This window comes from Rana temporaria, chromosome 3, assembly GCF_905171775.1.
Source record: "Rana temporaria chromosome 3, aRanTem1.1, whole genome shotgun sequence".
Classification (NCBI taxonomy): Eukaryota; Metazoa; Chordata; class Amphibia; order Anura; family Ranidae; genus Rana; species Rana temporaria.
In genome coordinates this window covers 181,508,167-181,532,003 of record NC_053491.1, presented here as the reverse complement: position 1 = coordinate 181,532,003, position 23,837 = coordinate 181,508,167, and the positions used below count along the sequence as shown (strand labels likewise).

At 41.9% G+C, this 23,837-nt stretch overlaps 1 protein-coding gene across 3 annotated transcripts in view; it reads right to left on the bottom strand.

The window, feature by feature from the left end:
• Positions 1–23,837, bottom strand: part of LOC120931937 (monocarboxylate transporter 2-like) — a 107,758-nt gene that overhangs the window by 38,058 nt on the left and 45,863 nt on the right. For all 3 annotated transcript variants that reach the window (XM_040343923.1, XM_040343925.1, XM_040343924.1), the window contains exon 2: positions 19,993–20,226. In XM_040343923.1, the coding sequence (XP_040199857.1) occupies positions 19,993–20,206 (214 nt within the window). In that variant the 5' untranslated portion in view covers positions 20,207–20,226. The remainder of the gene's footprint in view (positions 1–19,992; positions 20,227–23,837) is intronic.

Below are 23,837 nucleotides of genomic sequence, written 5' to 3'. Positions count from 1 at the left end.
GCGCAAATTCAGACTTAGGCCGGCGTATCTACTGATACGCCGGCCTAAGTCTTTCTGAATCCACCTACTTGAATATAGGTAAATATAGGCCTGAGATGGTTAGATCTCTGTATAGTAAAGGGGTACCATCATCCGACATCTTGAATATGTACAGTATAGCCTAGAGAAACTGTTGGCATGTATAATCATTTCAGAACTCCTAACACACACATGAAGGCTGGTCTATTTATTATACAAATGTGGGGGTATACTGCGCAGGTCTCAATGTATGAATAAAATAAAACTGTAATATTAAATTGTGCAAAAATTATTATAAAAATGCTGCTGCAGCAAAAATGTCAGATACAAACATTAGTGAACAATAAGATTAAAATAAGCTGCGCTGCATAATTATCTACTGTTCAATTATATTAATAATAAAAACAAACAAATTGCTCAAACACCATTTATGTGCACAAAATCACCTGTGCAAACATAAAACCGTGACCTTAATTGTTCATAAATTAAAGTGAATAGCAATAGTCCATAAGGAATAGTCCATAAGAAATCCAAATTCCCATAAGGTTCCAAAAGAATTTCTAAAGTGACAGTGCCAAACAGGTCCAAAGGAAACCGTGCCAGAAAGCAGGATAGATGAAAGAACCTCCACCTCTCATCTCTTATCTGCTTACCGACTCAAGATGATCTCTGGAATGAGATCGCATGCGTATGTGGCTAGCAGCCCCACTTGAAATTTCCTGGGAACTCTTATTCGATGTTCACATGTATGTTCCACCTTTGTGTGCTCAAGCAAGTCTCCCCAAAATGGATGGCCCAAAAAAGGAAAATGCTGTAGCCGGCCGGCTCTCACTATCCGCCCGTCCTTCCGGATAGCAGCGAGGTATACTGTGGTGATGTCAGCACGCCGCTTCTCCCTACGCCGTTTCGTCAAATCGCTGACTTCTTCCAGGGGCAGGAGCGGCGCGCTGACTCACCACTTCTTATTCATTTACAACACCCAGGACCGCCCAGCTCTGAGATATAGGAATCCAGGGCGTGTGTTCACCATCTTGGAATGGGGATCCCTGCCAATAGTGATATAAATTACATATTGGAATTCAAAAATATGGTTAAAAATAAATCTTTGTCTGTCGGCACACAAGGCACTCGAACATCCAGCAAAAAGATCCATACATTTATAGACTACGGATCCCAATGCTGGTGATCAGGGGGATATCTCGCCCGACAGAATATCAGTGACAGTTCTCACGTCTGATTGGTAGAATGTCACACACTAATACATTTAATAATAATTGAATAAAATCAAATAAGGAAAATTAAAATAAAATTAAGCCAATATGCATCAGTGTGTAGCCAATAGGCAACTTGCCATTAAGGGTTGACATGGTGCTAATATATAAAATTAATGTTAAAATGATTTATTTGGCTTAAAATTGGTTATGACTAATATAGCATTAAATAGAAAACTGCATAATATTTTAGTGCGCATGGTTGACAATACGCTGCACAAAGTGGCAGAATATGCAGTATTTAACTATGCAATGCTATATAACGTTCATACAAATATTCTATTTGGTTTACCCATGAGGTCAAATTAACAGTTATACATACAAAAAGGATTAGAAAAATATGTAAATATAATGGGCAATTGAAGTATTGGACCTTGGTGTGTACCCTTCCCATACGAAGATGGAGAAGATAAAAAGGGGTATTGTTTATAATCCCAATGGCAATAATGAATTCTAAGGGAGAGAACAGCAAGTATTATGGAGCCCGGATTTGCCCGGATCTCAAAGCTGGTTTACAAATATAAACTAAGTCTATGATAACCATGTTCATGTAAATCTCAAAAACCAGTTAGCTGATCTATCCATTGTCAATAAAAGCGTTCACATCAGTGTCCACATTTAACCCGTATGGGGTATAAGTACGTACCCGGTATATCCAAGCCATTTCTAGTCTGGATAATTCCCTGACCAGAGAACTTCCTCTCCAATGGGGGTCGAATTTATCGATCCCCAGGAAAAGCGTACCTGCCGGGTTACGGTCATGGCACTGGTTATAGTGGTTAGACACTGAGTGTTGGGGAAAACCAGATTTAATGTTATCAATGTGTTCGCCTAATCTCACTTGCATTGATCGTTTGGTTCTACCTATATATTGAAGTCCGCACAGACATTGTAATAAGTAGACGATACCAGTTGAACTACAAGTGATGAAGGGCTCAATCTTATGTTCTTTAGAGGTACTGTTTGAAAAGAATGATATGGTCTTTTTAGATTTGCTCTTATTTAGCGTACACACTTGGCATCTACGGCATTGGTGGTAACCTGTAATACCTTGTTGAAAGAAAGATACCTTCTTTGTGGGAGGGTCCACAACATTGGGTGCTATTTTGTCCCTTAGAGAGGGTACACCTCTAAAGACCACATGTGGATTGGTTGGTAGGAAAGTTTTAATAATCCTATCATTTCCTAACAGGTGCTAATGTTTATTGATTCGTTTTCTAATCGGAAAATGTTGGGTAGAATACGTTGTAATAAATGGTACCATGGGTCTATCCCGACAAGACTTAGAGCTAGAATCCAACTATTGTAGTCTATCTATTTCAGCTACTTCCTTGAGAGTGGTCTCCAATGTTCCAGGGTCATATCCTTTCTCTAACAATCTATTTTTAAATGTACCTGCTTGTATTCCATAATCTTCTAAAGTGGTACAATTTCTTCTCATTCTCACAAATTGGCTTTTTGGAACAGATTTTAGCCAGTTGTCATGGTGGCAGCTTCCCACAGGAATAAATGAGTTCCGATCAGTTTTTTTAAAGTACGTCTTTGTTTTGAAAGTGCCATTCTCTAGGAGATCTAGGAAATTGATTGATTCCTGACTCGCTTTGTATACTAAGCGGTTCCCCCTATCATTGTTATTAAGAAGGGAAATACATTGTTCTAGTTGGGGTTTAGTGCCAGTCCATAGGAAGAGGACATCGTCAATGTACCTGGCCCACATGGTTATATGGGGGCTCCGGTCACTATAGACGACGTCCTCCTCCCACTTGGCCATGAACAAATTGGCCAAGCTAGGTGCATATTTGGCACCCATGGCAACTCCACGTATTTGCCGGTAATAGTTGTGGTTGAACCAAAAATAGTTGTGACCTGCCGCATATTAGAGAAGCTCCATTATATAATCTTTCTGTGATTGAGGTAGATTCGAAAGAAGGTCAAGGTAATAATTGACAGCCGAAATCCCCAGATGGTGTGGGATAATCGTATATAATGAACTAACATCAGCTGTCACCAACCACATGTTCTCCTCTGGTTTGATCTGTGAAAGCATATTAATGACTTGTTTTGTTTTGTGTCCTTCAAATATGATGGAATTTTTTGCCCTCGGAACCAAAAACGATTGCTCCTTTTCATTTAGGATCCCATGATCAGAGCCTTTCTTGACTAGTGTCTCCAAGGTACTCTTATATTGGATGACAGGGTTCCCCAACAAAGGAGTATAAGTATCATGGTCATCCACTATCTTCTTCATTTCGTTGATGTACATAATTCGATCCATAACTACTATCCCCCCTTATCTGCTGGACGTATTACCAAGTCCTTATTTGTACACAAAGAGTCAAGTCCCTTTTCAAAATTTTGGTCCATTTTATGGTTAGAGACTTTGATAGTCTCCAAATCTCTTAACACCACATCCCTAAATACTCTCAGAGAGGGAGCCAACATTCCAGGGGATTCCATGTTGAGGCATTGGCAAGTCCTGTATGTTGAGGGGTATGTTGAGCTATAGTCCTCTCAGAATTGGGCAAACCTGCAAAATAACGTTTGATGTTTACCCTATGTACATATTGATGAATATGTATGTGAACATGTATGTTTGAAACTTGTTAAGTTTCTTTGGTGGGGCGAATTTAAGTCATTTGTTTAACAGAGTAAATTTCGGTTGGGTCAGAACATGAGAGCTAAGATTGTAGATACCATCTCCACTCATACTCTCGGTTTCTTTAGATTCTGTTCTCCTCCCCCTCTGCTCCCTCTTTGCTTTCTACCGGTCTTTTTGTTCCTTGGCTGGGTCTGGGAAAACCCCAATGTTCTCCCGGATTGTTTTCATATTTTCATATTGGTGAGGAACGAACAGGCAAAAACCCCTAAGAATAATCAACATGGCAACAAACAAGGAAAAAAGGGAATAAGGGCATCCCATTAATCACCGAATAGGGCATCAGGCCCTTCCAAAAATTATCAACAAGTGAGAAACTCGGGATGGAATAAATCATCTCAGTGGAAACATGGGGGAAACCAAGATCGCATGAACGGCCCCTATAATCAGGGCCAATATCCACACTACAAAGACTCTCCAAGAAGGGAGAGGGGCCCAGGGAGAGGAAATGATAAAGGTCAACACTATGGTTCTTACACAGAAGATAGATCCCATCATGACACCCGGCATTATTCGGAAAGAGGAAGGGATGACTATGATTATGATAGCGAAAATGATACGAGGAATTGCTTCTTTCCCCTGAGGGATAGGGAGGGACCGAGCAACCATGGACATAATGACTATGAGAGGGCTAGTCAAATCCAAGAGTTGTATAGGTTGGGTACATCAAGAGACGTTCCTCCTGGCCAATATGAAAACAATCCGGGAGAACATTGGGGTTTTTCCAGACCCAGCCAAGGAACAAAAAGACTGGTAGAAAGCAAAGAGGGAGCAGAGGGGGGAGGAGAACAAAATCTAAAGAAACCGAGAGTATGAGTGGAGATGGTATCTACAATTTTAACTCTGATGTTCTGACCCAACCGGAATTTACTCTGTTAAACAAAGGACTTAAATTCGCCCCACCAAAGAAACGTAACAAGTTTCAAACATACATGGATATTCATCAATATGTACGTAGGGTAAACATCAAACGTTATTTTGCAGGTTTGCCTAATTCTGAGAGGACTATAGCTCAACATACCCCTCAACATACAGGACTTGCCAATGCCTCAACATGGAATCCCCCTGGAATGTTGGCTCCCTCTCTGAGAGTATTTAGGGATGTGGTGTTAAGAGATTTGGAGACTATTAAAGTCTCTAACCATAAAATGGACCAAAATTTAGAAAAGGGACTAGACTCTTTGTGTACAAATAAGGACTTGGTAATACGTCAAGCAGATAAGGGGGGGGGTAGTGGTTATGGATCGAATTATGTACATCAACGAAATGAAGAAGATAGTGGATGACCATGATACTTATACCCCTTTGTTGGGGAACCCTGTCATCCAATATAAAAGTACCTTGGAGACACTAGTCAAGAAAGGCTCTGATCATGGGATCCTAAATGAAAAGGAGCAATCGTTTTTGGTTCCGAGGGCACCGAGAGTTCCGGTGTTATATTGTCTTCCTAAAATACACAAGAGCCTCACATGCCCCCCTGGACGTCCGATAGTGAGCGGCATTGACTCAATAACGTCCAGGGTGGGTAAATACATAGACCACTTCCTTCAACCTCTTGTTCAAAAAATGCCATCATATTTGAAGGACACAAAACAAGTCATTAATATGCTTTCACAGATCAAACCAGAGGAGAACATGTGGTTGGTGACAGCTGATGTTAGTTCATTATATACGATTATCCCACACCATCTGGGGATTTCGGCTGTCAATTATTACCTTGACCTTCTTTCGAATCTACCTCAATCACAGAAAGATTATATAATGGAGCTTCTCTAATATGCGGCAGGTCACAACTATTTTTGGTTCAACCACAACTATTACCGGCAAATACGTGGAGTTGCCATGCCTGCCAAATATGCACCTAGCTTGGCCAATTTGTTTATGGCCAAGTGGGAAGAGGATGTCGTCTATAGTGACCGGAGCCCCCATATAACCATGTGGGCCAGGTACATTGACGATGTCCTCTTCCTATGGACTGGCACTAAACCCCAACTAGAACAATGTATTTCCCTTCTTAATAACAATGATAGGGGGAACCGCTTAGTATACAAAGCGAGTCAGGAATCAATCAATTTCCTAGATCTCCTAGAGAATGGCACTTTCAAAACAAAGACGTACTTTAAAAAAACTGATCGGAACTCATTTATTCCTGTGGGAAGCTGCCACCATGACAACTGGCTAAAATCTGTTCCAAAAAGCCAATTCGTGAGAATGAGAAGAAATTGTACCACTTTAGAAGGTTATGGAATACAAGCAGGTACATTAAAAAAAAAATTGTTAGAGAAAGGATACGACCCTGGAACATTGGAGACCACTCTCAAGGAAGTAGCTGAAATAGATAGACTACAATTGTTGGATTCTAGCTCTAAGGCCCCATACACACCATAGAATCTATCCGCAGATAAATCCCATCAAATGGGTTTCTGCGGATAGATCCTATGGTGTGTACACGCCAACGGATATTTATCCGCAGAGAAATCTCCCCTGGGATGGATTTCCAGCAGATGGATATTTGCTGACATGCTCAACAAATCCATCTGCTGGAATCCATTCCAACGGATGGATCCGCTCGTCTGTACAGACTTACCGGATCCATCCGTCCAAAGGGATTCCCCGCACGCGTCGTAATGATTTGACGCATGCGTGGAATTCCTTATATGACAGCGTCACGCCCGTCGCCGCGTCATAATAGCGGCGACGGCGCGACACGTCATCGGCAGAGGATTTCAGCGCGGATTTCAATGCGATGGTGTGTACACGCCATCGCATTGAAATCTTCTGAAATCCTCGAGAGGATTTATCCGCGGATACGGTCCGCTGGACCGTATCTGCAGATAAATCCTCTCGTGTGTATGGGGCCTTAGTCTTGTCAGGATAGACCCATGGTACCATTTATTACAACGTATTCTACCCAACATTTTGCGATTAGAAAACGAATCAAAAAACATTGGCACCTGTTAGGAAACGATAGGATTATTAAAACTTTCCTACCAACCAATCCACAGGCGGTCTTTAGAGGTGTACCCTCTCTAAGGGACAAACTAGCACCCAATGTTGTGGACCCTTCCACGAAGAAGGTATCTTTCTTTCAACGAGGCATTACAGGTTACCACCAATGCCGTAGATGCCAAGTGTGTACGCTAAATAAGAGCAAATCTAAAAAGACAATATCATTCTTTTCAAACAGTACCTCTAAAGAACATAAGATTGAGCCCTTCATCACTTGTAGTTCAACTGGTATCGTCTGCTTATTACAATGTCTGTGCGGACTTCAATGTATAAGTAGAACCAAGCGATCAATGCAAGTGAGATTAGGCAAACACATTGCTAACATCAAATCTGTTTTTCCCCAACACTCAGGCCCCATACACACGAGAGGATTTATCCGCAGATACGGTCCAGCGGACCGTATCCGCGAATAAATCCTCTCGAGGATTTCAGAAGATTTCTATGCGATGGCGTGTACACACCATCGCATTGAAATCCCCGCTGAAATCCTCTGCCGATGACGTGTCGCGCCGTCGCCGCTATTATGACGCGGCGACGGGCGCGACGCTGTCATATAAGGAATTCCACGCATGCGTCAAATCATTACGACGCGTGCGGGGAACCCCTTTGGACGGATGGATCCGGTAAGTCTGTACAGACGAGCGGATCCATCCGTTGGAATGGATTCCAGCAGATGGATTTGTTGAGCATGTCAGCAAATATCCATCTGCTGGAAATCCATCCCAGGGGAGATTTATCTGCGGATAAATATCCGACGGAGTGTACACACCATAGAATCTATCCGCAGAAACCCATTTGATGGGATTTATCTGCGGATAGATTCTATGGTGTGTATGGGGCCTCAGTGTCTAACCACTATGACCAGTGCCATGACCGTAACCCGGCAGGTACAATTTTCCTGGGGATCGATAAATTCGACCACCATTGGAGAGAAAGTCTTCTGGTCAGGGAATTATCCAGACTAGAAATGGCTTGGATATACCGGGTACGTACTTATACCCCATACGGGTTAAATGTGGACACTGATGTGAACGCTTTTATTGACAATGGATAGATCAGCTAACTGGTTTATGAGATTTACATGCACATGGTTATATTTGTAAACCAGCTTTGAGATCCGGGCAAATCCGGGCTCCATAATACTTGCTGTTCTCTCCCTTAGAATTAGAATGCCATTGGGATTATAAACAATACCCCTTTTTATCTTCTCCATCTTCGTATGGGAAGGGTACACACCAAGGTCCAATACTTCAATTGCCCATTATATTTACATATTTTTCTAATCCTTTTTGTATGTATAACTGTTCCTTTGCCCTCATGGGTAAACCAAATAGAATATTTGTATGAACTTTATATGGCATTGCATAGTCAAATACTGCATATTCTGCCACTTTGTGCAGCGTATTGTCAACCACGCGCACTAAAATATTATGCAGTTTCCTATTTAATGCTATATTAGTCATAACCAATTTTAAGCCATATAAATCATTTTAACATTCATTTTATATATTAGCACCATGTCAACCCTTAATGGTAAGTTGCCTATTGGCTACACACTGATGCATATTGGCTTAATTTTATTTTAATTTACCTTATTTGATTTTATTCAATTATTATTAAATGTATTAGTGTGTGACATTCTACCAATCAGATGTGAGAACTGTCACTGATGTTCTGTCGGGCGAGATATCGCCCGGATCGCCAGCATTGGGATCCGTAGTCTATAAATGTATGGATCTTTTTGCTGGATGTTCGAGTGCCTTGTGTGCCGACAGACAAAGATTTATTTTTAACCATATTTTTGAATTCCAATATGTAATTTATATCACTATTGGCAGGGATCCCCATTCCAAGATGGTGAACACACGCCCTGGATTCCTAGATCTCAGAGCTGGGCGGTCCTGGGTGTTGTAAATGAATAAGAAGTGGTGAGTCAGCACGCCGCTCCTGCCCCTGGAAGAAGTCAGCGATTTGACAAAACGGCGTAGGGAGGAGCGGCGTGCTGACGTCACCACAGTATACCTCGCTGCTATCCGAAGGATGGGCGGATAGTGAGAGCCGGCCGGCTACAGCATTACTACACGCACTTTTTTATTCTACCAAATGTGAGTGCAATCTGTTTTTATTTAATAAATTACTTGACGATATTACACTATGTCAGCATTTTCCTTTTTTGGGCCATCCACTTTGGGGAGACTTGATTGAGCACACAAAGGTGGAACATACATGTGAACATCGAATAAGAGTTCCCAGGAAATTTCAAGTGGGGCTGCTAGCCACATACGCATGCGATCTCATTCCAGAGATCAACTTGAGTCGGTAAGCAGATAAGAGATAAGAGGTGGAGGTTCTTTCATCTATCCTGCTTTCTGGCACGGTTTCCTTTGGACCTGTTTGGCACTGTGACTTTAGAAATTCTTTTGGAACCTTATGGGAATTTGGATTCCTTATGGACTATTCCTTATGGACTATTGCTATTCACTTTAATTTATGAACAAATAAGGTCACAGTTTTATGTTTGCACAGGTGATTTTGTGCACATGAATGGTGTTTGAGCAATTTGTTTGTTTTTATTATTAATATAATTGAACAGTGTGGGCCAAATTCTCAAAAAAGCTGCCTAACTTAACTTTCAGCAGTTAAGTTACACTGACTTAAAATCTCTACCTAAGTGCCCGATCTTCAAAGCACTTACCTAGAAATTTCAGGCCGTGTAACTTAAGTGCCGCCGTCGCAAGGCGGTCCTCCTCTCCTGGGGGCGTTTAAAATTTAAATGAGGCGCGCTCCCGCGCCGGCCGTACTGCGCATGCGTGTGACATCATTTTCCCGACGTGCAGCGCGCGAACGTAATTAACGCCGGGCGGCTTTGAGAATTTCGACGGGACACTAAAGTTGCGACGGGTGAAAAAAAAAAGACGCGCCGGGAAAACAAATAATTATAAAAAAAAATGACAGCGTCGCTCAGCATGCATTCCTGAGAGGGAGAACTCCATGCCAATTTTCAAAGAAAAAACCGGCATGGGTTCCCCCCCCAGGAGCATACCAGGTCCTTAGGTCTGGTATGGGTTGTAAGGAGACCCCCCCATGCCGAAAAATCGACGTAGGGGGTCCCCCTACAATCCATACCAGACCCGTATCCAAAGCACGCTACCCGGCCGGTCAGGAAGGGAGTGGGGACGAGCGAGCGCCCCCCCCCCTCCTGAGCCGTGCCAGGCCGCATGCCCTCAACATGGGGGGGTTGGGTGCTCTGGGGCAGGGGGGCGCACTGCGGGCCCCCCCACCCCAGAGCACCCTGTCCCCATGTTGATGAGGACAGGACCTCTTCCCGACAACCCTTGCCGTTGGTTGTCGGGGTCTGCGGGCGGGGGCTTATCGGAATCTGGGAGTCCCCTTTAATAAGGGGGCCCCCAGATACCGGCCCCCCACCCTAAGTGAATGGATATGGGGTACATCGTACCCCTATCCATTCACCTGGAGGCAAAAAGTAAAAGTTAGTAAACACACAACACAAGGGTTTTTAAAATAATTTATTATTCTGCTCCGGATGCCCCCCCTGTCTTCTTTATTAGCTCTATTACCAGGGGGGGCTTCTTCTTCCACTCTCCGGGGGTCTTCTTCCACTCTCCGGGGGGGGTTTCTTCTTCCGCTCTCCGGGGGGGGGGCTTCTTCGCTCTCCGGGGGTCTTCTTCCATCTTCTCCCCTCTTCCGCTGTTCACTCGGCGAACCCCGGTTCTTCTGCAGATGTCCGGTGCCTTCTTCTTCAGCGCTGGCTGCCTGCTATCTTTGTGTGTTAGCTCAATTAGTAACAGGCAGCCGGCGCGGTCTTCTGTGACGTCAGGTTCTTCTCTTCTGTTCTTCTCCCCTCTTCCGATGTTGCCTCGTCGCCTCTTGTCGCTGTAATGATGGAAGCGCGCCTTGCATCCCATTTATATAGGCATCACCGTCCCATCATGCTCCGGTAGGTACCCACGTGGTGGGTGCACGTGGGTAGGCACCCACCACGTGGGTACCTGCCGGAGCATGATGGGACGGTGATGCCTATATAAATGGGATGCAAGGCGCGCTTCCATCATTACAGCGACAATAGGCGACGAGGCAACATCGGAAGAGGGGAGAAGAACAGAAGAGAAGAACCCGATGTCACAGAAGACCGCGCCGGCTGCCTGTTAGAAATTGAGCTAACACACAAAGATTGCAGGCAGCCAGTGCTGAAGAAGAAGACACCGGACATCTGCAGAAGAACCGGGGTTCGCCGAGTCAACAGCGGAAGAGGGGAGAAGATAGAAGAAGACCCCCGGAGAGCGGAGAAGCCCCCCCCGGAGAGCGGAAGAAGAAACCCCCCCCGGAGAGCAGAGAAGACCCCCGGAGAGTGGAAGAAGAAGCCCCCCCTGGTAATAGAGCTAATAAAGAAGACAGGGGGGGCATCCGGAGCAGAATAATAAATTATTTTAAAAACCCTTGTGTTGTGTGTTTACTAACTTTTACTTTTTGCCTCCAGGTGAATGGATAGGGGTACGATGTACCCCATATCCATTCACTTAGTGTGGGGGGCCGGTATCTGGGGGCCCCCTTATTAAAGGGGACTCCCAGATTCCGATAAGCCCCCGCCCGCAGACCCCGACAACCAACGGCAAGGGTTGTCGGGAAGAGGTCCTGTCCTCATCAACATGGGGACAGTGTGCTCTGGGGTGGGGGGGCCCGCAGTGCGCCCCCCTGCCCCAGAGCACCCAACCCCCCCATGTTGAGGGCATGCGGCCTGGCACGGCTCAGGAGGGGGGGGGGCGCTCGCTCGTCCCCACTCCCTTCCTGACCGGCCGGGTAGCGTGCTTTGGATACGGGTCTGGTATGGATTGTAGGGGGACCCCCTACGTCGATTTTTCGGCGTAGGAGGGGTCTCCTTACAACCCATACCAGACCTAAGGGCCTGGTATGCTCCTGGGGGGGGGAACCCATGCCGGTTTTGAATTTAAAAATTGCCGTGGAGTTCTCCCTCAGGAATGCATACCAAATGCCGTCGCTTGAATGGGCCTTTACAAGGTGTGACTAACTTTCCACATTGTAAAACCAGCCCTAGTTTTGCGCAGGCAAATTCGGAACTTACGCAGAAATCACAATGATGAAATGCTTTGAGAATCTGCTTAAGTCCTCATTTGCATACGCAAAGCTGCATTTCAATGAGAAATGCCCCCAGTGGCGGATGCGGTACTGCATCCTAAGATCTGACCGTGTAAGTGTCTTACACATGTCAGATTTTCTGCCTAACTTTGGAAAAAGCCTTTTGAGAATCGTTTCCAAAGTTAGGCACAGACTGAACAGCAGTTCTTTTGAGAATCAGGCCCTAGATAATTATGCAGCGCAGCTTATTTTAATCTTATTGGTCTATTTAATACTCCAGATTTTTACAACACCGCCAAGTTTTATCAATGTGTTTAATTGTGTTTATGGCAGACACTAGTTTAGTATTTTGTTGTAAAATTATGTTGCTATTTCAAACTAACAATTCATTGAATAGTATATGCATTCACTGTAACAGCATTTTTTTTTTCAGAACAAAGGGCCTTGTAACACTTAAAATTAATTCATGTTACTCTGTTCTTCGCTGTTTTGTCTGCAATAGTTACAAAAAGTACTGGCAAGTAAAAAGTGTATTGTACCTTATCTTTGACTTTATGCCGTATAAATGTATGGCCTTGTTGTGTAGAATTCATGAGAAAGAAAAATTAGACTTTGTTCTTTTTGTTTGCTTTAGCTGTTTACTTTTCTTTTTTTCCTAGATAAATAAAGATTAGCGAGCCACGTAATAAAGTCTGTAACGTTCACAATTACGTCTGCTGGTTTTTGGTAAGGCCTACAGGAAAGTCATTTAATGCTTGTTTGATATTGAATATTTTATTTTTATCAATATGATATGCTGGCATTTCAGAAAAAAAAGGGTTCTGCTATGTCTGCAACAGCGGAATCCAAAACTGCCTTTGAGCTACGGCAAGGGATGAGGGTAGTGATTAAGGTAAAAGTGATTTGGCAGCAAAATAATTGATTTCAATGAAGTGGAAACTTCATTTTGAACATTGAGCTGCTAAGGCAAAAATTTCTTTAACCATTTTTGTTTATAAAGTTTTTTTTGGAAGGGGTGTAGTTTGGGCAAAAAAGGGTGAAAAACTATTTTTGCTGAGCTGTGAGTAAGCAGCCCCATTGAAACCAATAAGAGGCTGCCAACTCTCGTAGCTAAATCACACCAGCTCACATGTAATCTCTCATGCTGCCATCACATGTGAGTGATCCGCCCTAAACTCAGACCCAGACATGTAGAGGCAAAGGGTAAGCCTATGTCAATGTACTGTATTAGTGACTCTGAGAGGGTTTCTGTTAACATAGGATGATCAGCAGGACTCTACACATGAAAAAAACAAATATCAAGGTATGTGTTAAGATGCCCCCTAAAGACAAAGATACCTCATTGCTATCCATAGAAAACACCTCACTTCCAGTTTTGGTTGCCTGCGTAATGACGTCACGGGCCTTTAAAATCACACAGCCACAGCACAGACTCATCTACCTCTTTCCTCTTCCCCTCATTTAGTCCTGCTATGTTTTTCAAATGAGATTGTGCGTCTAAAAGAGAACAGTCTCTACTCTCTTAGTAAATATATCCAAGTGAGTCCAAAGGAAATCGACCTCCGCTATGCTCTCTAATATCCATAGTTCTCTTGAAAACCTTCACCAAGCATTAAATGTATAAATACAAGATACAGATTGCATATAAACGGAAAATAAAATCATAAAAACACAACTCTGTTTGAGTGGGTATGAGCTGCTAACTCAACTTACCTCACCAAGGGCTGTATGTATAAAATGCTCTGGGGCAAAACTTCTAAATGATCTGTAGCAGCCAGTTACAAAGCAGTATTGAGAGGTCTGAATCCCTAAAAGCCTATAGGCTGCTCTGTGCAAAATTGTTGGTGACTCGAAGAGAACGTATACTCAAAATAAATATATATACCTATGGTATGAGAGATTACTGGCAGTGTTACTGGAAACACCTTTATCTGCTGGATCGCCCGAAAACATTCTGCTCTCCAAGGTATGTGGGCACATCTTATGTCTTACTCCACAACGCAGCACTGAAAACCCATTCACATTATTGTGTTGCAACAATGCAAGTTACATGCATTGGTGTGATGCAGTGTCACTCATTTTGAATGGTACCCCGACACACCTTGCCAACAGATGTATATTACAGTTTAGTATGCTGCCAGAATAGGTACACATACCTCTTTTTGGAGCATTAGACCAACCATTCACACTGCAATGATGTGGATGGGCCCACAGTGACTAATCACAACATCCAAGCAGGGTCACATTTGAAAGTACTGTATATGCAAAGACTGACTTTCATAAGTCAAATATTCAGGGTGCTCCATCATTGAAAGAGTTCATAAATAATAATAATCTTTTTTAACGCTGTTTATTACATCCAAGCAGTAGTACATAAAAAAAGTAAAGTGAACATATGTTCATATTTGAAAATATAGTATCTGAGCATAAATATGTTTCCTAATATAAAAACTGTGACACTGACAGTCACAAGTACTTTTGTTATATAAACAGATTAAAAAAACATGTTGTCAAGAAGTGAGTGAAGTGAAGCAGTTAAATGTTAAGGCTGGGGAGGTCACCCTGAATCTAACATGAGAGTAATGCCCCGTACACGCGATCGGAATTTCCGATGGAAAAGGTACGATGGACTTTTTCCATCGGAAATTCCGACCGTGTGTATTCCCCATCGGAGTAATCCTGTTGGAAACTCCGATGAATTCCATCGGAGTTTACATAGAGAACATGTTCTCTTTTCCTCCGATGGAATTCCGTTGGAATTCTGATGTGAATTTGGTCGAACAAAGGTCCGATCGTGTGTACTGGGCATTAAAGAACACCATAGGTCCAAATTTTTTATTTTAAGGAGCAGTTTCTATTTCTATTAATAACTTTTTGATTAGGAATAAGGGATCTGATAACCAAAGATTTTATTCTGTGTAACAGAAGCTGTTTGTAATTATTTATGAAGAATGATATGAACAAAATCGTTCTTTTAATAAAATACATTCATTTTAATTAAGTAGAAAATATTGTGCATATGCTATATTTTTCTATTTTCAATGACATAAACAAAATAAAAAAAACGTATGAAGAGCTCTTTGACAAGTTGTGCATAGAAGCTGAAATTCCTTTGCCTTCCCTGCTGTAATCAAGCTTTTCAGACTACATTGAAGGTCATGGGCATGTGATATTTAGTTAACAGGGGTTATTTAAGTTCAATGACACAAATTATATGTTTGATTCATAGTTTATTATGAGGTTAGTGAAGCATGTCTGCAAAATCCGAGCACTTTGTTACTGGCAATTATTTTCTCACTAGTTTTATTGTGTATTACTCTGAGGTAATGAACTGCATTTCCCATGCAGGGGAGTGTTATGTATGTTGCAAACAAAGTAAACTAGATCAGTGAAAGTACAATTACTGTAATAATCAAGGATAAGACTGACAAGTATTTACATTATATACAGGACTTAGGATATTTGTTCTGTGCAGTGCTATGCCATTGCTACCATTCTTATTTAGAAAATAATATTATTTATTTTTTAATATGCAAGTGAGGATTACTTTACAAGCATATGCACAGGGTGTGCCAGGTGTGCCTTGGAACACCCTAATTCCCTATTGCTACTCAGATTCCCCCTGCTGCTTGGCAACAGAGAAAGGTGACCCAGAAGTATGTGATAGACCAACACAAAGTGGCACATAATTGTGAAGTGGAAGGAAAATGATAAATCAGCCGGCACTAAATGGCGGCCCGCGGTCCGAGTCCAGCCCTAGTGAAGCTTCTGCCCGGACCGCCAGTATGTCAGAGTTGGTTTGCTGGGACCACAGGTTTCTCCAGCAACCAGTGACGCTGAGAACGTGCGCCCACCCCCTGCTCCTCACCGCAGGAATCGGAGTTGACCAGCTTACACTTACGGACCGCGAGTAGGGGCGTGATGTCACGTGCGAGCCCCGCCCCCTGCTGCTCCCGATTCCGGGTCCACTCCTGGCTCTCCTTGCTCTCCTTGTGAGTAGGGGCGTCACGTGCGTGCCCCGCCCCCTGCTGCTCGCGGTTCCACTCCTGGCTCTCCTTGCGAGTAGGGGCGTGACGTCATGTTCGCGCCCCATCCACCTGCTATACGCGGTCCTGGGCTCTCGTTATCTTGAAGCTTCCGCCCCTCCTGCATTCAAGGTGACGTGTTAATTAGTGAGCATGTGTTTAAGGTGACACTGGTGGGCACTTTTTTTATGTTATATTTTTAATGTGCACACTGATGGGCATATTTTGTTAAGGGGCACACTGATTTTTGTTGTGCCCATCAGAGTGCCCCTTAACATAAAATATGCCCATCAGTGTACACATTAAAAATATACCCAATATACCCATCATCCTACATGATTATTCAGTACCCCTGTGATAAATGGTTTTCAACATTGTTTGCAAATAAATATTAAATTCAGCCCCCTTTACTCTGATACGCCTAACTAAAATCCAGTGGAATCATTTGCTTTCAGTCACCTAATTAGTAGAGACATACTCAAAAAGGCTTGCAGCTGTAATTGCAGCAAAAGATGGTTCTACAAAGTATTGACTTAGGGGGGCTGAATACAAATGCACACCACACTTTTCACATATTTATTTGTAAAAAATGTGGAAAACCATTTATCATTTTCCTTTCACTTCACAATTATAGGCCACTTTATGTTGGTCTATTACATAAAATCCCAATAAAATAAAAAAAATTTGGTTGTAAAATGACATCATGTAGAAAATGTCAAGGGGTATGAATATGGTATGAATGATCCCGGTAAAGCTGTAAAAGGCGACAGGAGGGGAGAGACATCCTCTCCCACTGCTTGCAAAAGCTATATATTGACTAGTTAGTCACGAGAATTGCTTTTTCAATCCAGCGGCTAGTTAGCCATTAGGATTGTTTTTACAAGAGAACCAACCCCCGACTCTAAAAAAAGTTTCCAGGATGATGCCTGCAGCTGCAGACATCCCGTTATAACAGCTCAAACTCCAGCGGTGTACAGGTACGTCGCTGGAGCTGAAGTTGATACTGTACATACACATATACAAACATATATTTAACACTCATACTACCCTACATATGTACTTTTTCCCCACCTTATCTATTCATCACTTCCGCGCGCCTGGCGCAGTCTGAGCCCTTGGACACTGGCCCCTACAGATCCTGTGGCTACAGTTGTGGCCCCCCTTCCATTGAACCCCTGGCCCTACAGTTCTGGTCGGGCCCCTTGCCAGCTGCGCTCCTGCACTTTCTGCTCCACAGCTCTGTGTAGTTTTCCCTGAGCCCTTGTGACATCCATGTGGCTCCAGGTATTGCCAGTTTCTTATCCAAGTCTCTGCATGACCGACCATCTATAGACTGCTGTAAACCTTGGTGATTACCTTCACCTTTTATAAAATAAAGAGTCTCTGCTTCATACCTGAGGATTTTGCATATGTCTGTTGTTCAGCACTGTCTTTTCCCCTGATTGTCTATTGAGTTGAACCCACCCTTTGCAGCTATAACAGCTTCAACTCTTCTGGAAAGACTGTCCACAAGGTTTAGGAGTGTGTCTATGGGAATGTTTGACCCATAGTTTCTGATGAATTAGAGTGGAGACTACAAGCCAGGCCTTCTCGTCCAACATCAGTTTTCTGACAACACAAATGCACTTCTGGAAGAATGGTCAAACATTCTCATAGACACACTCCTAAACCTTGTGGACAGCCTTCCCAAAAGAGTTGAAGCTGTTATAGCTGCAAAGGGTGGGCCAACTCCATATTGAATGCTATGGACTAAGACTGGGATGCCATTATAGTTCATATGCGTGTAAAGGTTGGTGTCCCAATACTTTTGACAATATAGTGTATAAACAGATGAACAGAATCCACATTTGGCTGTGAAGCTACTTAAAAGATGACATGTCGGCCACCTGTAAGTTGGGAATGTCCAACCACAAATGCCATGTTTTATATTTTTTGTGTTGTGTTTTCTGTTGTGGATATTTGTGTATTTTGTTCCATGTTTCATATGGTTAAATAGTTGTAGAATTGGAGATTTTTTATCAAGTAACAGTAAGTAGAATAGTCTACCAGGCTTGAAAGAGGATTAGCTGAAAGAACGTGCATACATGTGTGAGTGGAAGGAAATCTTTAATAATGCCCATGAGGCAGACCTCCAATGTAGGTTATTTAGAAGGACCCATGTCTAGAACATGTGTAATGTATTGGCTGGTTTTCATGGCATATTGGACAATCTGTATAGGGCATAAGTCTCATGTATCATAGTTTTTCAAGGGTGTAGTGCCATTGATGCATGAATTTAAAATGTACAAGTTTGTCTGTAGTGCTTCCAGTATAATATTAACAAACCCATATATCTTCTTCCTACCCCTCCTTCGTGAAATTTGAGATGAATTTAAGCCAGTAAGTGAGATGGCTTGGCACCTTTGGTTTGTTTACAATTATAGATTGTTGCAGTCAGCTTGATTTTACTAGTAGTTCCAATGAGGTAGAGGAGAGACTTAACGCAGAGGAACCAAACAGCGCTTTAATAGCATGTTGTAATAGGAGATATTTAAATAATGATTGGTCACTCATTTGTGAATCTTCTTTAATAGCATAAAAAATATAGAAATTATCCACCCACAAATAATTGCAAAAGGTACACAAGCGCTAAGTGGAGTCAGGATTCCCTCTATGTTACTAAAAACTTTAAAGGATATTTATAAGATATAAAAAAATGGAATTCAGAGGAAATCTCTCAAATAGAGACACAGGAAGCAGCTGAACTTTTTTTGGGGGGGTTTAAACCTCTCAGTTTATTATTGCTTTCTGTGTCTGGGTCAACGATGTATCCTGGCCTAGGCAGACAAGGCCCAGGCCTAAGGTAGCACTTTGCAGGGGGGAAGCACAAAAAGAGTCCCTGCCGGCTTTACACTGTTAGGCAAATCAGTCTAGCGCCCACATAAAGCGGCCGCACTGCTTCCAGTATGCGGGTGCCCGGCATTTTGACTGCCCTATCATCCTGGACCACAAACTTTCCTCACTTTGCTAAATTTTTCTGCTGCACCATTGGCATGGTAATATCTTCTTAGTCCTCTCCATAAAATTATCAGAAATGTGTGCTTAAAGTAGAACTATAGGCAACACTTTTATTTTTATTTTGGATAGAGTAAGGGAGGGTAATAGCCCCTGTCAGTTTATTTTTTATCATCCCTGTCCCATTGCAGAGATTTCCCTTCACTTCCTGCCCCGTAGTCAAACAGGAAGTGAGAGTAAATCTATGCAAATACAGGGAATACATTGCCCCCCGAGCCCTCAGATCTAGTGTCTCCACTCCACAAATTTTCAGGTGGGTCTTAAACAGCAAGGGATGCAGCCTTGACAGGAAGGGTTGGATTATATTTAAATTAGGGGGTGCATGAGTTTAGTCAGGCCTAGGGTAGCACAAAACTTAAATACACTACTGGTCTGGGTCAATATTTTTTACTCATATTAAGCATTGCCATTGACACATGAAGTTAGAGGTACAGAGGTTTCTTCCAACCCTTCGCTATTCTATCAAAACTAAAATGTTTTTACTGGAAATACACTTTGAGTACCATCTATTTCACAGAGGAAAATGGAATCAACTACATCAGATTACTGTGCAACCAACAGTATGTGTTTTGTAAGTCACCTTGCACATACAAAGAATGATTTGTTTTTTTTATTTTTTCACAGCTGGCCGTGTAAATATCAACAAAATATTAATCGCTGGTAAGACCTGCGGACAGGTTTAAGAAAAACGGCATTAAGAAGACATATATTGGTATTGTACTACTGGATTACCATCCTGTTGTTCAAAGCTGAATGACTTCAATAAACTGCTATAGAAAATCAAATGATAGGTCCAATGATCCAGGAAAAGCAGCACACGGAATAATGATGCTTGGTGACTTACCTCCAGCATACATGACTGCCAGCATTATGGAGGATATCCATGCAATTTCACTGTATGAAGTGTGGAATATCTCCTGGATTTCTTTGAAGAATACTGTAATGGCTTTGGGAAATGCATATGAAAATCCAATCGAAATAAATGAAGCAAAGACAACAACCCACCCCCATCCCCCATCTGGAGGGGTGTGAGGGAGCGTCGCTGGAATATCAGGCATCTTTTCTGGGGATTTATTGTCTGAAAAACACAATATTATAGAGGAACTTTTAAAAATACATTTGGATTTTAGGACAGGTATACACAATTTAGAGAACAGCAACAAATCATTTTGTATATTATAAGCCTCACCCATCTGATCATCAATGGTCAGAAACTATCAGACATTTGACAATTGCTGTCTTATGAACTGACTGACCTCATTTTAATTTTATTTTTATATGATAAACAACAGACCCCTGTGGTTGCTTACATTCTCATTTACAGCTGGCTCTGTAATTTGACTTATGTACTCTCAACATTTGGAAGATAGAGGTTGATTTAATAAAGGTTGTTCACTTTGCAAGGAAATTTTCCATTAGCTTAGTGAAGTGAAGCTCTGCTGGCTTCCATCATTCAATCACGTGAAAGCATGATGTGATTGGGTATTCTTGCAAAAGTGAATTTGCAATACATTTTCTAAGCTATGGGAAACTTCCCCTGCAAACTTAACAGCCTCTCTGCCTTTAATAAATCCACCCTAGTGAGGTCAGGCTCACAGGGTAGATTTTTCCAGACTTCACATGAATTCTAGTTTTCCAGTTGAAGTGTCAGGCTGGGACAATGTACAGTAAGTAAAGATAAACAAGAGGGAATATAAATCTTCAAAGGCTAGGTTACACCATTTTCAATTCATTCCAAAGAATTCACACTACAATGCAATAGAATGAGAATCCTGAATCCTAAACATGACTGATTGTCTTTAAAGTGGACCACCAAAAATTACATCTACACCATTGTATTCCTCCAGACTCCATAATTTAACAAAAAGACAACGTTTTATAAGTTCCTTTAGGTTTTCTTTTTTTTTCCAATTCATCTCATCCCATACATTCATTCCCGCAAGGGCAAGAATGATATGTAATCCTTTTTCTGCAGCCCACATCACATATCCTAGGAGGCATCAGCTAACAGACAGTGCTAGAGGAGGAATGATCTAGAGCCACATCATAAGGGGAAGCAGCAAGAACCAGGAAAACTCAGCAGGCTCCTGGGGACCTAAGAAAGGAAGATGGCGGCACGGGACCGGGTGTGCAACACTAAAAAGGACAGATCACAACAGAACAACACTGGATTCATTGCACATTTGTGTATTTTTATTAAGGATAACCCAGCAAAAAGGTAGGAGGGAACTGAAAAAAAAAATACACAATCGGGAGAGCTCTTCCTTAAAGCGGTGGTTCACCCTTATTAACATCTTTTTAGCATAAAATGAGGCATAGTAGCGTGAGCTACAGTATGCCTGTCTTTATTTTTTTAGTCCCGTACTCACAGTGTAATCGTAGAGACAAGATTCCGACTCCCCGCGGGGAATGGGCATTCCTATGGAGAGGGAAGGTGATTGACGGCCGGCTCTGGCACGTCACGCTCCCTGAAGACAGCCGGAACAGGTCTCGGCTCTTCACGTCGCTATACGGCGACTGCGCACAGACTATGCGCAGGCGCCGTGAAGCGCCAAGTCCTATTTCGGGTATTTCCGGAGAAGCGTGACGTGCCATAGCCGGCCGTCAATCATGCTCCCTCTCCATAGGAACGCCCATTCCCTGAGGGGGGTCGGAATCTTGTCTCTACGATTACACTGTGAGTACGGGACTAAAAAAATAAAGACAGGCATACTGTAGCTCGCGCTACTATGCCTCATTTTATGCTAGAAGAAAAAAAACATTTTTTTTTTTATTAATAGGGTGAACCCCCACTTTAAGTGCAATACAGTGGGTATCTTTCCTGGATTGGTGTTATTTGAGCAAAACCTGTAAGAGGCATTAACAACTGACATCATATAACATTTTCATACATTTTATTTTATGAATATTTATTTTATATTGTTTGGTTATGCCTTCATAAACTGATATCTTTATAGCATCACATAAAAGAAGTGACAGTTAATAAAAAGTTAAAGAAGACTTTGTAACACACGTAAAAGCTGTTTAAACACAAGAAGCCTGTCATTTATAAAATTACTCCTAATTGTGTGACATGACTGAAATGTGAAAAAGTAAAGTAAAGATTACAATTTTCGGGCATTAGGTTACATAAGACTAAGACAAGTTATAAGATGTATTACACTGCTCAAAATACACACCTTAAAAGATTGTGTATGGCTAACTAAAACCTATGTCATATGGCATTTACACTTCCACCCTGGTACTCTGTCCTGTCTAACAGGCTTTTGTATAGAGTTAGAGATAGGCTTGGCTGGAGAACTTTAGGTAAATAAAAAACAGGTGATGAGCTTTACAATTTTCATGTTCTGTATGAAAAATAAATAGAATGAAGGGTGTAAAGTACAATTTGTGATAATTCATCTGCAAACTTAAAAGGTAGTAAAAGTAAACATTATGATTGCCGTCAGTTCCTTATGTCGAAAGCGATCCTGTTAGCAATGCAACCTCACTAATTTAAAGTAGGATAACTGTGGTAAGTACAATTTATTTCTATCATGGGTTCAGTTGAAAATACTTTTTAGTACCTTGGAAAATGTATTGTAACCAATCTACAATAGTTACCTTTTCAATAAGCATTAGGTCCTTCACTGAAAATGTGCTGAACACAACATTCCTTTAGGTTGGAGCACAGGTCACTGCAGTAAAGGCCAACCTGCAGTTGTTTAGAAACATGCTGTATGTCTCTTCACATAAAGTCACCCTGAAGCCTCGTACACACGACCGAGGAACTTGACGGGTGAAACACATAGTTTTCCTCGTCGAGTTCCTTGTTAGGCTGTCGAGGAACTCGACAAGGCAAGTTTCTCCATTCCTGTTGATGAAAAAGAAGAGATGCTCTCTTTTTGGCTCGACGGGATCCTCGACAATTTCCTCGTCGAAAAATGTACACACGACCGGTTTCCTCGGCAAAAAAAAAAATCCCAGCAAGTTACTTGCTGGTTAATGCCGAGAAACTCAGTCGTGTGTACGAGGCTTAACACCCCCTCCTAGTCACAGAAACATTTGCAATATTTGTCTTAAATTAGACATTTATGGTGTCACACCATTCACCACAGAAGATGTGTTTACCAAAAATAATAAATAAAATCATTTTAATTCATTTAAAAATAATGGGATACATACTGTAATATAATATGTATTTACATAATATTCCTATTGCATAATATTACCACTTATCCTTGAAAATTTGGTAAGATCATTATGACATTCATATCAAATAAACTTTTTCCCTGCAGATTATATTGATTTTTTTTATTGCAATGTGTTATGTGTTTTGCAGATCTTTTTAGCTTCTTCAGACCCCAACCCTCAGAATTCGGTAAGTATTTTACTTTTTTTTTTTGTTGCGTGTTTCACAGATTTGTTTTGCTTTTTCAGGCTGTAGAATTAGCATATAAGGCATTGTTGCATATTTTCACCTAGGCCTGTATGGGCTAGGTTAGCCTTGATGAAGTCCCAGCTAACCTTATCAAAAGCTTTTTTGTGTGGATGTGGATACTAGAATAAAGGATATGTGCTTGGTCTGTGCTAGATTCATTACATTAAGGACATATTTGGGTTGATTTAATAAAACTGGAGAGCATAATCTGGTGCCACTGTGCATTGTAGCTAATCAGCTTATAACTTAATTTTGTTAATTTTTTTGAC